General features: G+C 44.0%; 1 protein-coding gene across 2 annotated transcripts in view; it reads right to left on the bottom strand.

Annotated features, from left to right (window-relative positions):
• The window catches only part of COL9A3 (collagen type IX alpha 3 chain), a 727303-nt gene that overhangs the window by 440363 nt on the left and 270966 nt on the right, over positions 1–15974 (bottom strand). For both annotated transcript variants that reach the window (XM_044090399.1, XM_044090400.1), the window contains exon 16: positions 4777–4830. In XM_044090399.1, the coding sequence (XP_043946334.1) occupies positions 4777–4830 (54 nt within the window). The remainder of the gene's footprint in view (positions 1–4776; positions 4831–15974) is intronic.

Here is a 15974-nt window from a genome sequence, read left to right as displayed (position 1 = left end):
TCATCAAACCCAGGTCACCTGGGCTGTAAAAAGGACTTTATCTGTCTAAGCCAAGGTGCAGGCATCCATTCCACTAACTTGAGGCTTTCTAGGTTTGGGCAAACTAGAGTCCTTTCTTCTTGGATTTGTAAGCTGTGATAACGAAGGAGAAGCACAAGTAGTGCCGTGAGGACCAGTGCTGCCTCAGATGAAAGGGAGCGACCAGAGAACCAGCGCTGCCTCAGATGAAAGGGAGCGACCAGAGAACCAGCGCTGCCTCAGATGAAAGGGAGCGACCAGAGAACCAGCGCTGCCTCAGATGAAAGGGAGCGACCAGAGAACCAGCGCTGCCTCAGATGAAAGGGAGCGACCAGAGAAACAGCGCTGGCTCAGATGAAAGGGAGCTACCAGAGAAACAGCGCTGCCTCAGATGAAAGGGAGCGACCAGAGAACCAGCGCTGCCTCAGATGAAAGGGAGCGACCAGAGAACCAGCTCTGCCTCAGATGAAAGGGAGCGACCAGAGAACCAGCGCTGCCTCAGATGAAAGGGAGCGACCAGAGAACCAGCGCTGCCTCAGATGAAGGGGAGCGACCAGAGAACCAGCGCTGCCTCAGATGAAAGGGAGCGACCAGAGAACCAGCGCTGCCTCAGATGAAAGGGAGCGACCAGAGAACCAGTGCTGCCTCAGGTGAAAGGGAGCGACCAGAGAACCAGCGCTGCCTCAGGTGAAAGGGAGCGACCAGAGAACCAGCGCTGCCTCAGGTGAAAGGGAGCGACCAGAGAACCAGCGCTGCCTCAGGTGAAAGGGAGCGACCAGAGAACCAGCGCTGCCTCAGGTGAAAGGGAGCGACCAGAGAACCAGTGCTGCCTCAGGTGAAAGGGAGCGACCAGAGAACCAGCGCTGCCTCAGATGAAAGGGAGCGACCAGAGAACCAGCGCTGCCTCAGGTGAAAGGGAGCGACCAGAGAACCAGCGCTGCCTCAGGTGAAAGGGAGCGACCAGAGAACCAGCGCTGCCTCAGATGAAAGAGAGCGACCAGAGAACCAGCGCTGCCTCAGATGAAAGGGAGCGACCAGAGAACCAGCGCTGCCTCACGTGAAAGGGAGCGACCAGAGAACCAGCGCTGCCTCAGGTGAAAGGGAGCGACCAGAGAACCAGCGCTGCCTCAGGTGAAAGGGAGCGACCAGAGAACCAGCGCTGCCTCAGCTGAAAGGGAGCGACCAGAGAACCAGCGCTGCCTCAGCTGAAAGGGAGCGACCAGAGAACCAGCGCTGCCTCAGCTGAAAGGGAGCAACCAGAGAACCAGCGCTGCCTCAGCTGAAAGGGAGCAACCAGAGAACCAGCGCTGCCTCAGCTGAAAGGGAGCAACCAGCTGGACATGGCTTGATTTTGACTGGCTTTGATGAGGAGGAGGGAAGACGTATGGGAGTATCCAGTTCAATATCACTGAAAGCAAATTCACTCTCAAAGTACCTATTACAGGTACCTGATACAGAACTTTGGGATCTGGTGATTCTTGGTGGTGGAGAGTTTAGGTTACTATATGTCATCAGCAATTTGTGGATGGCTTCTGAGTTTAGTTCCATTTGTGGGAGCTGGCAGTGGACCTGTTCTGGTGATTTGCTAGTTTAGATCTACTTGTGGGAGCTGAGAGTGGACCTGTTCTGGTGGTCTGATAAAGAGTTGTGGGCTTAAAGTACAGGAAAAGCCTGAAGTTATAGCTGTTTCCTGGTTACTAGGTCTCAGGCAGTCATAGCTGTTCTGCACAGTCATGGTGAATGAGTTGTTCTTTAGTTCTTGATCCACTGCAAGACTTCCAGACTAATCTGAAATTCCGATATTTGTAAATAAAGGCCAATTTCACTTTGATAGTGACATGTTTTACTTTGTTCCACCATCCGTAAGACTTCAGTGTTCTTGGATGTACCCCTCCCCTAGGATGCATCTGTTGTCTGGGTCCCTGTGGGTTCATAAATGGAACTTATAGGTTCATAGATTAGTACTAAGCTAACTGCCCTTGCGAGCCATTTTAAGCCTAGCCATTTATCCCTTGTGAGACTCAAACCCTGCACCTTGTGTTTGCAAGGCAAACACCTTAACCCTTAGGCCACCCTCGGTCACTAGAACAACTAGAATACTACTAGAATAACTACCACTTTAGAATTCTACCACCTGGAATCCTTCTAGATGGCAGATATCAGCGGTAGCACATTCTCCAGTGGCTAAAAATGATCACTCCCCATGTTCCACTGGTAGCCCTGGATTTTCCTTGTCTATGTCTAGTAATACGAACCCTTAGGAAGGAGGCTGTTATGTACCTAAGAGCCTTCTGAATGGTCCCTGCTATCACAGGCATCATCTTTTTTAACTGAGAAAATAAGGACCCTGGCAATTAATTATCATTTGGGGAAGGTACAGTTTGCTTAGGAATGTTTTTGTAAGGAGGATAAATATTGTACTTATAATAGTTCAGTGAGATTCCCCAGCCTGATTAGACAGTGTTGTATTCCAGGGCTTTACATTTCTTCTCCCTTGTAGGCGGCCTAGATCAGTCAGTCAGGTGGGGGTAATTGTGAATGCCCTCTAACTTTAGCTTGGCAAACACTGGAGCTTTGGGAGCAGTGGATACCCAAAGGGCAAGGATGAGAAACTGGAATGTTATGCTCCAGCTGTATACTTCAGGACAATCATGTGCTCCCTGCAGAATCAGGAAATTCATGTGTTTCCAGCAAATTCAAATATATAAATAAGTATCCTACTTATGCAGGGTGACTATGAAAGCATCAGGCAATAGTAAGGGAAGGAGGTTTTGAAAGGTTAACATCTTAAACTTTTTCAGGAAGTTTAGAATTAATTTTCAGGGGTCTTTTCTTCCCGGTGACAAACAGGAGTCTTTAATAAAATGCTGTCCCATGCTCTGATAGTGGACTCCTTTCTTGATCAAATGACCCATTTATTCCCCATCACTGCACCAAGGGTTGACTGGAAGTGGCCATCAGTTAGAGAGCCATGATGACTTTCTGCTTAGCCTGATTACGTTCCCTGCTTATGCCTAACTTGCAGAGCCACAGGGGTACATACAGTGGCCTATTCTGCAAGGAATTTTGCCAACAAACAGCCCTATCCACTCCCTCAATTATGTGAAGTTGTTTCCCTGGCCTCTACCAAAGAAGTTGTACTTCTCTGTTTGCTGCCCCCTGCCCTCTCCACCGAGGTGGGCAGGCCATGATCTTTCACTTGTCTCCCTTCCTGCCCGGATCCTTCAGCACCATGGCCACTAATCGTACCCAAGTTGCCTGAGGTTGAGTAAGGGCCCCGTCCCTTTGTGTCACAGTGCCAGGCTAGGTGACACAGGTTTGAGTATTGCCTCAGGTGCATGATGGAGCTGGAAGGGAGGATAGCTGTGCACCCATCCTGAGGGGGAGGGGAACAGAGCCAAGCACAGATTGTAGCCCTCCTTCAGAGGAAAGAGGCAGGCCTGCAACTGGGAGAGGGGCATGCCTATGGTACACTACATGCCTGCAACTGGGGGTGGGGCTTGCCTATGGTACACTAAGCTACTGTGTCATGGTAGCCTTCATTGAACAAGTGCACAGGAGCATGAGGGGGAGAAGCATTGTGGCTTTCACTCTGATGCAGGTCACGACTTCCACACCCAGGGAAGGTGTTAGCCCAAATACTAGAACGTCCTTATTGCCAGGATGCTGGCAGAATATAAGCCCCCCTTCATGGCTGCTGAAGTAATGCCCCTCCTGTGATGGCTCTGAAAAATGGTCTCCAGGCATGGGGGCAAAAAAAGCAGAAAGAAAACAAAAGTTCTTACAGTTAGGCCAGATGGGTGGACATCTGCCTGCGACACAGTTCATATTCACTATGATTGATAGTGCAGTGGTGATCCTTGCAAAGAACATCTGTGATATATTACCTCCTAGCATTTGGTTTTCAGGTATATGAATTTGCATTTTACTGCCCTGAAACCAAGATAACAAGGATAAAAGCATTTTGGCAGACTGAGTGGGCAACACTCAGCATCATATGGATTCCATTAAGTATTTAATAAAATTAATCGGAATCATCTGAAAGGACCCCCCCTGCCCAACATCCCCTTTAAGAAGGTTATGTAACCTTGAGTATTACAGTTTACTGAATTCATATCTCTATATTTAGTTGCTGCTAGTATATGCCTTTAAGAAATGTTTAGATTAATCTTTTGCAACACAAATCCCTCTGTTCTGGTTGTGCATCAGGAATAAGCATAATGTTCATTCTTGAGTTAAGAGCCCACAGATACGATATTTCCAATCTTTCCTTTCAGGAATTATTGAAAAAGTGAGTAATATGCAGGCATCTGGTAAAGCAGCCCCCATGTGCTATACTGTCATCCTCTTTCAGCTTTTTAGTAAGTATCTATGTAGACAATGGCACTGAAAACTTAGATGGACCTTTGCTTTTTAATGTACAATTGTTATAAAACAGATACAACAGCCCTCTTGTTCAGTACTACTCCATTACATTAACTCAAGCCTCTTTCAGGAATCTGTGCTGAGTATTGTATAAGAAATAACTGACTGGGGGGTCAGTCTGCTATAAGCACTGTTGTTGATTCATAATTTATACTTACCTTGTGGAGTAAACTCATGGTAACCATAGTCTTGGAACCATGCAGACATTGGCTGCCTATGTAGGTGATATCACTACAAGCCAATATTTGCTGTCTGAAGTAGGTTCAAGTGATTTTAATGCCATATCAACATAAAGCATTCAGTAAAAATCTATATCTAATTGGAGATACTTACAATGTCACCCTTTGGACCTCTGAATCCTTCAGGGCCCTTTTCTCCCATGTCACCCTAGAAGAGGAGAAACAGAAAAGGTACTTTACATCAAGTTTGGTTGATGGAATACTTTTTAGCACATTATTGTATTTTATATAACAGTAACATAATAGCTAATGTTAATGTATTTATTAAAAAAGAAAAAAAAAACAGAAAAAGCATATCCCTACTTAAAACATAACTTTTATCTGTCCATAGCTGGCAATGCAGGACTGTCTATGTGAAGAAGATATGAAAATTTAAGGATGTGCCCAGTCAGGATAAAATCTCATTGCACACAGCAAACTCACATGGTATGTCAAGAAAGAAATTGTCATGCAAGCAGTTCCAGGTAGAAGAGTCAAGGAAGTTCTGAAATAAATGGTGACAAGAAAAACAGGCCAAGAATACTTGCCCCATACTGAGCAGCATGACATACAAAGCCTTGTCTAGAGTACAACAGCCACGGCATAGAGAGCCTTTTCTAGAGTACAGCAGCCATGACATATGCCTTTTCTAGAGTACAACAGCCATACCATGCAGAGCCTTTTCTAGAGTACTGAGAAAATCCAAGGAAAACGTAGTCCGAAGCCAAAAAGAATTTATTGAACAACACACAAACAGCTACAGCTTTCCTGTTTCACACAAATAGCTTGAATCCATGAAACTGAAACTTTTCTTCCTGAAGCAGCTTCCACAGAGCATCAGTTCCAATTTCCACCTGGTTTATGTAACAGCACAGAAACCACAACACACATTTCCAGCACTTTGTCTCTGTACTAGAGAGCTGTAGCTGTTTGTGTGTTGTTCAGTAAATTATTTTTGGCTTCGGACTACGTTTTCCTTGGATTTTCTCAGTGTTCGTTTAGTTGGTTGGTCTTTTCTAGAGTACAACAGCCATACCATACAGAGCCTTTTCTAGAGTACAACAGCCACGATATATAGAGCTTTTTCTAGAGTACAACAGCTATTACTGAGTCTGGTTCTCGTAGTCCTGTATGGCTGTTGTACTCTAGAAAAGGATCTGCATGTCATGGCTGTTGTACTCTAGAAAAGGCTCTGTATGCCTTTTCTAGAGTACAACAGCCACGATATATAGAGCTTTTTCTAGAGTACAACAGCTATTACTGAGTCTGGTTCTCGTAGTCCTGTTCACCCTCCACTTCTCAAGGTGCCCTGACTATCCCAGATAAAAATGAAATCATTCAACCTTTACAGAAGGAATGCTTTCTGATACTTAACTCTGAACTCTCTGAGGCAGATGCAGCCTTTATATCTGTCTCTTGGGACCATGAAATCACTGCAAATATAACATCGAATAGGGTGCAAAGATGAAAAAATGCATGACTAGAGAGCATATTTGTCTGAAGTACAAGGCCAGGACACGGGGTGAAGAACTGCACTAAAGTTCCATAAACTTGTCTCAAACATTCCATAAGAGCTGAGAAATAGCAAAATCATTACCATTTTCAGGGATAGAGACATGTCAGAATATGCACATGATGGTGGCATTATCTTACGCTGTACTGCATGGAAAATTCATAACCATATTTTCTGCATGATTTCCTAGCTATCACAGAAGAAATCATGACAAAATTTACAGTTGTATTTAGATCTGCTACCGATGCATGTAACTTTGTATGAATTGGAGGAGGAGTCAGTTCTGGGCACATTGCGGCCGGTGCTGTGAAAAGCACTTTTGACTGACATCAAAGACAGAAACAATACTAATCTCATGAACTTTAATCATACTTTCACATGGGGTCCATTCCCATCATGGTATTAGAAACCCAAAAGACTTGGAGAAATTAAACCGGAAGAAATCCTGACGAAATCTCAGTGCTGATGCAGACCATCTCACAAGAGGGTGAAGCTCACTAAAAATATGACTTGCATTGCCAGGTAGAGCTGAGAAAAATGCTGGGAGTACCAGTAAGTTCCAGCAGTGCTGTCAATGAGCTCAGAAACAATGGCCAACTCGTAGCCTCCATTTTCCTTGACATGTATAAGGCCTTCGACACAGTATCTCACCAAACATTACTCAAAGAATTAGCCTTCTTAAATCTCTCCCAACGAGCTCTAGTATGGTTTCACAGTCATTTAACAGGCCGTCAACAAACAGTTAAGTGGCAAAATGAACCGTCTACCCTAGTACCCATCTCAGTCAATGTGCCACAAGGATCAGTTCTCGGTCCACTGCTTTTCACCATCTTCATCAACAAACTCTGCTCTGCCACTCACCTAGCCACCATCATACAATACGCCAGTGACTCCACCCTCATCTGCTCAGCTCCATCCCTTACATAACTCCAAGAAAGAACCCAAAAATCCCTCACAGGCATAGAAAACTCTCTCTCAGAATACCAGCTTATACTCAGTCCAAACAAAACTAAACTAATGCTTTTCTGCAATACCAAATCACATAGCCACCTTCACACTTTTACCATCCACTTTGCCAACAAAACCAGAATCGAGTCTGTTGAACACACCAAACCCCTGGGTGTCGCACTCAATAACTAGCTTACATTTGACAAACAGCACTGTCCCTCAAAAAGGTCCACATAAAGCTTGGCGCACACTACAGATCCAAACCATACCTTACACACTCCACCCGACAGTCCACAGTCAGGACACATTTACTCTACCCTTCTATATGCCTCTCCCATTTTCACAAATCTCAGAAAAACTGACAAATTTGAGACCTGCTACAATAAACTAGCTAGATTTGCTATAAACCACCCTCACAGATCACATCACTGCCCTATGCAAAGTAAAATGGATAAAATGACCCAATCTACTATCCTTGAGCCAACTAACTACTGCCCACTCCATCGTTTATCAACCCGACAACTGCCCCACACTCAAAAACTTATCAATCCTACACCAACTCCAGAACTCTGAGATCCTCTGATCTGACAAATTACCTCTAAAAGTCTCAAGTTCAATAACAGCTCTGGGGATCCTCTCTACTCCAATCAGATATCCAGAAATGGAATTCAATACCTCAACACATACATACCACCTCCAACAGCTCCAGTTTCAAAACCCTTCTCAGGATTCACCTTTCCAACAATTGGCTATGCTCCTGTATCACTCCAGGATAACCATTCACTACTTTCTCTTAACTACCTCCAAATTTTTATTTTCAGTCTCATTACTCCCCTTCAGCTTACCACACCTAACAAGCACTCTTCTGTCTTTCTCTTCCTTCTCCAAATATATGACATTATTTACCTTACACAATCTTGAAATACCAACAAACTACCTGATGATGGGCTTAGTCTATTAGAATTGTAACTATCGTCTACCATGGTATTAATATTGTGCATTTTCTTTGTTTATCGAATACTGTTGCATATAGAATAGCATTCTCATATTTCTTCCTCTCTATTCCTAAAGAAATGTTGTACTGTCTGTCTCCCATGTATTTCCATTTTGTTCGGTTGTTTACCTTCTATTGAAACCTTATATATATTATATCATGTTAGTTAATAGTTCACTGTAAACTGTTTTAGTGTAACAGAGCTTTTCTCCCTGGGCCTCTGCTGAAAATGAGCTCCTGGACCAGTCAGACATTCCCGGTAAACAAATGTAAAATAAATAATAAATACATATGGCTTTCACTGACTGGACAATGGCCCTTGACTTTATTGATTCAGTTGTATCAAATTTTTCATGGTGAACTTCAACATACAGACTGTACATTATTGCGCAATTCATCCTCGGTGACGGAAATTTTCTCTAATAAATCTCTTCTTCTAGTCATCCATTCTTCCACCTTGACACAAAAATACAGACTATGTAGTAGTGTATATTCCACCCCTTCCAGACAAATTATTTTCAGCACCATTGACCAAATATTAAAAGTGGCACCTAAAAGGATCATTATTATTATTACGGGAAAAATTAATGTAGAATTTCTAGAATCAAATAATAAAAAAAAGGTTTTCTTGCTATTTAACATTGCACGGTTTGACCCAATATAGCTGTACAAAAACTTTCTGTACTATACTTATGTATGTCATAATTTTCCAAATATCAAATGTTCTATCTAATTTCTTGAGTGACCACTGTCCATGTAGTGACCAAATCTCATTTAAAATATCAGGACATGGCCTAATTAATACCTATGAAATGGTTCAGAGAACCCAAAGAACCATAACTCTCTCTATACTTCAGAGCATCACCTGGTCCTGTTTACAAAGTTAACTGTTCAACAATCGTACTAGAACCTTTTAATTATCTACTGAATACTGTTATTGATAACTCCGGCCCATAACTTCCAGTGTGGTAAAGGATCATCAATGTCTTTCATTTAATTCCTCCGTAAGAGCCCTTCTTAAAGAAAGAGAGCTTGGATTAAATGGGAAAGAAGAAAACACCTTACTGATCAGTAGGTATTATACAAGCAACATAAGCGCAAAACAAAAATAAGAGAGATAAAATCTAATTAGTTAATATCTAAATGAGAAGCCACAGCATCATCTCCCAAGAAATTTTGTTAGGTCATTAGGGATACGTACTTAGAGCCACACTCCTCAGAAGAAGCGTCACACTGATGTTCTTCGTGTTTCACTGTTGCAGTCATCACATTTGGGTTATCTGCCTGCAGGTAGCCCTCAGCCGGCCTGAATACCAGAGTCTTCGGATTTCTGTGTTGGATGCTGTCGCTTCTTCCATGACGTCAGGTGATCAGGGGTATAAAACATGCAGCTGATGCCATTACATCAGTCTTTCTTGCCGTGCAGTGCCCGAAGCAGAAGCAGTTTGCAAGTGCTGGTCGGCAGACTCCTGAAATTTTCGTTTTCGAGTTTTAGACCTGAAGTCTTCAAAAAGATAAGTACCCCGTTGGGGATCCTTTTTTTCTTGCTCTAACCGAGGTCAGAAAAAAAGTAACAGTTGTCTTGCCTGTGGAAAGCAAATACCTCAGAGATTTTCATTCTTACTGCGTCACGTATTTAGGCCCAGACCACGACATCCCTCGCCGTCGGTTTTGTGCCTTGTTCAATGCTCGAACTATTCGTTGATGGGCTATTTTTGTAGCTAAATGCTTTCGTTCTCAATCTCCATACTCCAAAATGGCTTCATTAAGCCATCCGACTACCGATCTTCCAAAAAACATAAGGATAAAGACAGAGACAGAGATAGGTCCAAAACTGCTGATGATGCTTCTGTTAAGCTAGTCGCCAGTCTGCCGGTACTCAGTGAGGTGCTTTCGCAGCCTCTGATACCTGCTACTACAGATTCTCAGGCCTCTACTGAAACCCATTCGGAGTCCGGTATGCCGTGAGATGCTGCTTCAACTATGGAACCTGCGGATGTCTCTACCTTGGATGGGTCCAGAGCCGCTGTGCAGGCACCGGTTTCTGAGGGTATATTCAGGCCTACCGATTTTCATATTAAGCCGACAACTTCTTTTCAAGATAAGAATACCGAATTCCTCAGGCCTAAAGCTCGCACTACGCCTAGAAAACTGACGACCAAAGTGCATTCTCAAGCCCATATGCCTCAAAAACAAATGACTAGAATGGCTGAAGACCTTATTACCTTAATTAGGGGAAGTCAGCCTTCCCCCTCTAAGAGACCTAGAACTGATTTTCTTTTGGATTCTTCTGATCAGGAATCTGATATCTCTGTTCCTTCTGACTACCAAGATTTACTCTTATCTACTTATGAGGATTCTGATGCAGAGGATTCCATTCCCTCTGCTTCCCCTCCAGAAGATTTTTCTTTTGGTGAAACCTTGCATACCCTTAGGGAGCATTTCTGCTGGGAAAGCCAGGACTATTCTCAGTCCAAAAAAGACTTGGGGAATTTTTAAACCTGCCTCAGCATAGTCCTCTAGCTACCCCTCTTGTTCTGGAGATTGTAGATGGATGTTTTCTTCGAATCCAGCCTTACCCCAGACATTTTGCCTCCAGCTCCTAGGAAACCTGACAGGGACTACAGAGTACCTAACTCTCACAAATTCCTCTTCAAGAATCCAGAGACCATTTCCCAAGGACCAAAATACATTAAGGCTACTACTGCCAAAACCCTTCTGATAGGGACTCTAGAGCTTTATACAGATGGGGGTAAGAAGGTATACACTTCTGCTACTCTGGCCATTAGGACTTTAAATTGCCAGTTTCATATGTTAAAGTATCAGCAGCATATTATGGGGCTAATTAAACAGAAAATTATGTTGATTTCCTGACTGCAGAACACAAAGATTTACAAGAGTTAATGCATTCTGCTGACCAAGTTGGTAAACATACTTTGCCATGTGGTTTTGATGCTTTAGAAGCATCTTGCAGGGCTGCTGTCACTGGGTCTGTACTTAGAAGGTATGCCTGGCTTAAGGAACAAAACTTGCCAGATCATGTCAAAGCTAAATTACTGGATGCACCCTTAAACCAAGAGCGCCTTTTTGGCAACAAAGCAAAAGTCCTCAAAAGGATGGTGGAAAAAGCTAAATCTATGCAAACTGTTAAGGATTTCTTACAAGTACAGCCACCTAGATTTCAGTAGGCATTGGCCTTCAAAGAACTGGTCCTTTCCAGTCCCTTCCAGGCCTTCTCAGTCCAAACCCAGAAGTAGCAGACCACCAAGACTTTAGTCTCAGGCTATGCACAGATCTAAGCAGTGGGGGGTTCCCACTGCCAAAGCAGGGAGTAGTAAGCCACCCCTATGGAAAAATGGCACAATGACTTATCCTTAACTCTTCCAAACCTTGCTCAACTATTTGCTGCCTTAGGAGGAAAGCTCGCCCTGCATGCAAAAAAACTGGAAACTCATTACCCAAGACAAATGAGTTTTAAACATAGTTTCCCTGGGATACAGATTCCACTTCCATGCATTCCCAACCCTAAGTGGATGGCCAAACCTCCACCCAAATCAGTGGGCAGAGGCCCAAAAACAAGTGCACTCTATCCTCAGTATCAGGGCTATTCAACCTGTCCCAGCAGAACAATGGGGACAAGGTTTTTATTCAAGACTGTTCCTGGTTCCCAAAAAAAGAAAACTCCTGGCATCCTATCCTGGACCTGTCTATTCTCAACACCTTTCTGGTGGTCCCAAAATTCAAAATGCTAACTCTTCAACAGCTTCTTCCTATGCTAGCCAAGGATGCCTGGCTGGCAACCCTAGACTTAAAATAAGCTTACCTCCACATCCCAATAAGGGAATCCTGCAGAAAATACCTACGTTTCAGGGCAGGCTCCATGCACTAGCAGTTCTCTGCACTTCCCATTGGCTTATCTACTGCGCCCAGGGTATTCACAAAGTGCCCAGCTCTAGCCATTGCATTTTGCAGGCAGAGAAATATTCAGATTAACCCATACTTGAATGGTTGCCTGATTCAGGCAGAGAGTCTGGACTTGCTATTACAACACCTGGCATTTGTAAACCTCACTGGGGTACACCATCATCGAGAAGAAATCACACCTAGTAACCTGCCAACAGATTGTATTCCTGGGAGCAAGCTTGAACACAACTTCCCATATGGCATTCCTCACTCCAGAGAAACAAGTTTGACAACCTACTTCAAAATATTGGCTATAAAAACCCAGCTATCTGCAAGGAAAATCCTGCAAGCCCTGAGGTTCATGGCCTCTTGCATTCTGTTAATTCCATATGCAAGACTGCATATGAGGAAACTTCAATGGTATCTAAAAAGTCTATGGTGTCAACATTCTCAGGACCTGGAAACAATGATTCCTATCATTCCTTGTCTACAGGTAGAGTTCCTTTGGTGGGCAGAAGCCTGCTACCACAACAAGGGACTCTCTTTCACTCTACCCCCTGCCGCCCAAACCCTAACAACAGATGTATCAGACTATGCATGGGGGGGGGGGGGTTCACATGGCAGGGCAGTAAATGGAACCCAAGACAGATGCACCTGCATATCAATCAAAAAGAAATGTTAGCTGTACAGAATGCTCTGACAGCCTTCAAAGACCTTATTCTTCCAGGGCAACTATTGGTAAAGACAGACAACACCACAGTTATGTGGTACATAAACAAGCAGTGGGGAACCATTCCTACTCACTCTGCAGACCAGCCATGGCTCTGTGGAATACAGACTTGAGCTACCAAGTCAACCTACAAGCTCAATTCCTGCCAGGCAAACTAAATTCACTGGCAGACGACTTAAGCAGAAATCTCATGGACCCACACACAAATGGAAACTGGAACTCAAAATATTCAAGCTGTTGAGGAACAAATGGGGGACACCAGAGGTAGACCTGTTTGCCTCCCCTCAGAACTACCAATTGAACAAATTCTGCACCAGGACTCCCCGCAGTCAAGCTTGGAAAGTGGATGTCCTGTCCTTTACCTGGGAAAGCCTCTCAGTTTATGCCTTTCCCCCTCTGACTCCTCCTCTCGAAGGTTCTAATAAAGATCAACAGGACAAGCCAAGCACAATTCTGATTGCACCAGACTGGCCACACCAGCACCGGTACCTGCTTTTACACAGTCTGACAGTGCAACAACCATGGCACCTGCCTCAGACTCATTCCATGCTGTCACAGCAGGCGGGCCAGATTCTGCACCCTCAGCTTCAAACCTTGCAGCCTGGCTAATTTCCTGAGCTTGCCTCTGGCAACCCTCAGTAAGCAGGTGCTGCATGTCATTCTTGAGGTAAGGAGGCCTAGTACTAGAAAATCCTATTCAGAAAAATGGAAAATATACTGTTCCTGGAGCCAGCTCAAGGGATGGGCACAACAGTGCCCAGCTTACCTCTTATTCTAGATTAACAGAAATGCTCCACAAGGGCCTATCTTTCTCTTCAATTAAGATTCATGCCTCTGCCATTTCAGCACATTATAATACTGAGCCACCCCTCTTCCCTCATCCCCTGCTAAAACAGTTCCTTACAGGGGCAAACAATTTAAGACCCCCCCCAGGAAAGCTCCCACTCCAGCCTGGGACCTTAATTTTGTATTGGAACAACTCACTTTTCCCCCTTTTAAACCAGCTGCTACAGCAGAGTTGAAATCCCTTTCTTGGAAAACAGCCTTACTTCTAGCCATCACTTCAGCAAGAAGAGTGTCTGAACTGCAGGCCCTCATTGCAGTGGAACCCTTCATTATCTTCCATGCGGACAGGGTTTCCCTCTGGGCTAATGCATCCTTTATGCCCAAGGTGGTGTCTAGTGTGGCTCTAAACCAGTCCATTAATTTGCCTACTTTTCCCTAATCCTCGAAATAAAGGGGAGAGGATACTGCATTATCTGGACGTGCACAGCTTAGATTCTATTTGGACAGGACTAAGCCTCTCAGAAAATCTGACCAGCTGCTAGTTAGTTTTGCTGCAGGGACAGAGGGAAGGCCATTTCAAAGCAAACCATTTCCAAATGGATAACCCATTGCATCCATTTCTGCTACAAGCACCATGGAAAACCTACCCCACAGGGGATAAAATCACATTCCACCAGGGCTGCATCTACCTCTATGGCTTTTCTCAGAGGAGTCCCTACCAGGGACATCCTGGAATCTGCTACCTGGAGCTCTGTACATGCTTTCACCAAGCATTACCACCTGCCTATCTTTTCTAAATCCAGAGCTTGATTTGTCACAGCAGTTTTACAGGGCCTGATTGCTAGCCCTAATGCTCTACCTCCCTCCACCCGTCCTTAGCTTTGGGAATCAACCCAAATGTGATGACTGCAACAGTGAAACACAAAGAACATAGTACAGTTGTGTACACTTACCATAAATGTAGATGTTCGAGTGTATTCACTGTTGCAGTCCTAGTTACCCTCCCTCCTGCCCCCTGACTTCTACCTTTCCTTCTTGTTTGGCATATATTATATCATGTGTATTTGCTTTTTGCTGGGGTTGTTCCATACCATAATAATTGCTTCCTATTGTGGGGGCACCTGACATCTGGGGCAAGAAAAACTGATGTAATCGCATCAGCTGCATGTTTTATACCCCTGATGACCAGACAGCATCCGACGCAGAAATCTGGTATTCAGGTCAGCTGAGGGCTACCTGCAGGCAGTTAACCCAAATGTGATGACTGCAACAGTGAATACACTCAAACATCTACATTTATGGTAAGTGTACACAACTGTACTTTATGCACTCTTTCCTTGAAAGGATTAGAAATTTCAGATGTAACCCTACCTCTGCCTTTCCCAGTTTCAGTAACAACTATCTCGTATTACAGAAACAAATTATATAACCTCCTTTCTACTTTTGTGCTATCTCTGAAAATATAGTTAGGAACCTTTTAGACAAAAATGGGGGTACCTAATCCATACTCACTCACACTTAGATGCTCCAACTATAGACAAACCACTGTTACATATTTGCAACATTTCCGTAACATCTAGCAGCCTTGACGATGCTTCACACATTTGTGACATTTCCCTAAAATCTAGCAGCCTTGATGATGCTTCACACATTTGCAACATTTCCCTAACATCTAGCAGCCTTGACGATGCTTCACACATTTGCAATATTTCCCTAACATCCTTGATGATGCTTCACACATTTGCGACATTTCCCCAACATCTAGCAGCCTTGATGATGCTTCACACATTTGCGACATTTCCCTAACATCTAGCAGCCTTGACGATGCTTCACACATTTGCGACATTTCCCTAAAATCTAGCAGCCTTGACGATGCTTCACACATTTGCAACATTTCCCCAACATCTAGCAGCCTTGATGATGCTTCACACATTTGCGACATTTCCCTAACATCTAGCAGCCTTGACGATGCTTCACACATTTGCGACATTTCCCTAACAGCCTTGACGATGCTTCACACATTTGCGACATTTCCCTAACATCTAGCAGCCTTGACGATGCTTCACACATTTGCAACATTTCCCTAACAGTCTTGACGATGCTTCACACATTCGCAACATTTCCCTAACATCTAGCAGCCTTGATGATGCTTCAGACATTTGCGACATTTCCCTAACATCTAGCAGCCTTGATGATGCTTCACACATTCGCGACATTTCCCTAACAGCCTTGATGATGCTTCACACATTTGCGACATTTCCCTAACATCTAGCAGCCTTGATGATGCTTCACACATTTACGACATTTCCCTAGCAGCCTTGACGATGCTTCACACATTTGTGACATTTCCCTAACATCTAGCAGCCTTAATGATGCTTCACATATTTGCGACATTTTCCTAACAGCCTTGACGATGCTTCACACATTCGCAACATTTCC

Source organism: Protopterus annectens, chromosome 12.part0 (genome assembly GCF_019279795.1).
Source record: "Protopterus annectens isolate FY-2018-M chromosome 12.part0, PAN1.0, whole genome shotgun sequence".
In the NCBI taxonomy this organism is placed as follows: Eukaryota; Metazoa; Chordata; order Ceratodontiformes; family Protopteridae; genus Protopterus; species Protopterus annectens.
This window is presented reverse-complemented; position numbering and strand designations above follow the sequence as displayed.